General features: G+C 34.0%; 1 protein-coding gene across 1 annotated transcript; it reads left to right on the top strand.

Moving 5' to 3' along the window:
* The first annotated feature begins 358 nt into the window (after positions 1-358).
* LOC139155369 (olfactory receptor 14J1-like) lies at positions 359-1,273 on the top strand. Its single transcript, XM_070730503.1, has one exon. The coding sequence runs from the start codon at positions 359-361 to the stop codon at positions 1,271-1,273; it is 915 nt and encodes a 304-aa protein (XP_070586604.1).
* The last annotated feature ends 619 nt before the right edge of the window (positions 1,274-1,892 follow it).

Raw genomic sequence — 1,892 nt, 5'->3', positions numbered from 1 at the left:
ACATAACATTTCCCATATAATGTACAATGTTTACAGTAATTATTTGTGTAGTGGAAAGAATACATCTCAACAAGATTGTGTTAGATCAGAGAGGTTACAGGTTCTAGAATTTTCCTTCTTAACAATATAATTTCTGATTCAGAAAATATTGTTAATTATTTTATTAGTCATTTAGTCGCTAATATATTCCTTATTCACACATTTATCTGAATTTGCATAAAAATCTTGAAAACATGCTTTCCTAATCAATCTCCATATTCAAATGCAAATGTGATTTTATAATAGGCTTTGATTTTAATATTTTTCTTTTTGTTTCCTTGCAGCCGATACATTTGCTATTGGTAATTAATTTTTAGAAATGGCAAATCAATCATTAATCTCTGGATTTCTGCTCCTTGAATTCTCAGCAATCCGAGAGCTGCAAATTGCACATTTCTATTTATTTCTGACTTTATATTTGGCAACCCTAACAGGGAATCTTCTTATCATCTCTGCAGTGGCTTTTGATTACCGTCTACATACACCCATGTATTTCTTTCTAATGAATTTGGCCATCCAGGACATTGCTTCTGTCTCAGTTCTTATCCCCAAAATCATGATCAATTATGTCTTGAACAACAGATACATTTCTTATTCTGGATGTGTTGCTCAAGTCCTTTTTTTTATCTCCTTTGTAGGATGTGATATGGCACTTCTTACAGTCATGGGCTATGATCGCTATGTTGCAATTTGCAACCCTTTGCAATATGAACTTATAATGAATAAGAGAGCTTGCAAGCAAATGGTTGGAATTGTATGGATTGCTGGTTTCCTCTATGGTGGGTTACATACTGGTGGCACTTTTGCATCACCTTTCTGTTCCAATGTTGTTAATCAGTTCTTCTGTGAAATCCCACGGTTGCTTAAACTTGCTTGCTCAGATATATTCCTAGCCGAAACCGGAGCTCTAATTTTTAGTGCTCTAGCTGGGGCTGGCATCCTTATTTTCATTATTGTTACCTATATACAGATCTTCTCTGCTGTCTTGAGAATTCCTTCTGTTCAAGCGAGGAAAAAGGCATTGTCCACCTGTCTACCTCATGTCATTGTTTTCTCTGTATTTGTAACTATTGGCAGTTTTGCTTATCTTAGAACCCCACCTCAAAAACCTTCCCACTTGGATTTGGCAATAACTATAACATACTCCATTATTCCATCTCTGCTAAATCCATTGATTTATAGCTTGAGAAATAAAGAAATAAAAAATGCTTTATCAAAGCTGTTACATTTCTAAGATTCTTCTAAGAATATCATGTTCATTTTTGTTTAGCTATGAATCTGTCATTATGTAGCCTTTATATTAGGAAATGGGTGTCAAATTTAATTTCAGCAATAACTGTGACATGCATAAAATTTATAAAATCTTATTAATTTACTGGAGTGGTGTGCAAGTTTGAAATAATAATATCTCTTTATGCATATATGTATTTATGAATTTATTCAATTTTTTATGCCGGCTTTCTCCTTAGACTCAGAGCAGCTTACAACACGTTAGCAATAGCACTTTTTAACAGAGCCAGCCTATTGCCCCAACCATCCAAGTCCTCCTTTTACCCACCTTGGAAGGATGGAAGGCTGAGTCAACCTTGAGCCGGTGATGAGATTTGAATCACTGATCTGCAGATCTAGCAGTCAGAATTAGTGGTCTACAGTACTGCACTCTACCCACTGCGCCATCTCGGCTCATATGTATATGTGTATCTTGTGTGTGTATGTGTTTGTTTTTATATATATATATATATATATATATATATATATATATATATATATATATATATATATATATATATATGTGTGTGTGTGTGTGTGTATATGTGTATATGTGTGTGAGTGTGTACATACCATGTTTTCCC

This window comes from Erythrolamprus reginae, unplaced genomic scaffold (assembly GCF_031021105.1).
Source record: "Erythrolamprus reginae isolate rEryReg1 unplaced genomic scaffold, rEryReg1.hap1 H_18, whole genome shotgun sequence".
NCBI lineage: Eukaryota > Metazoa > Chordata > Lepidosauria > Squamata > Dipsadidae > Erythrolamprus > Erythrolamprus reginae.
This window is presented reverse-complemented; position numbering and strand designations above follow the sequence as displayed.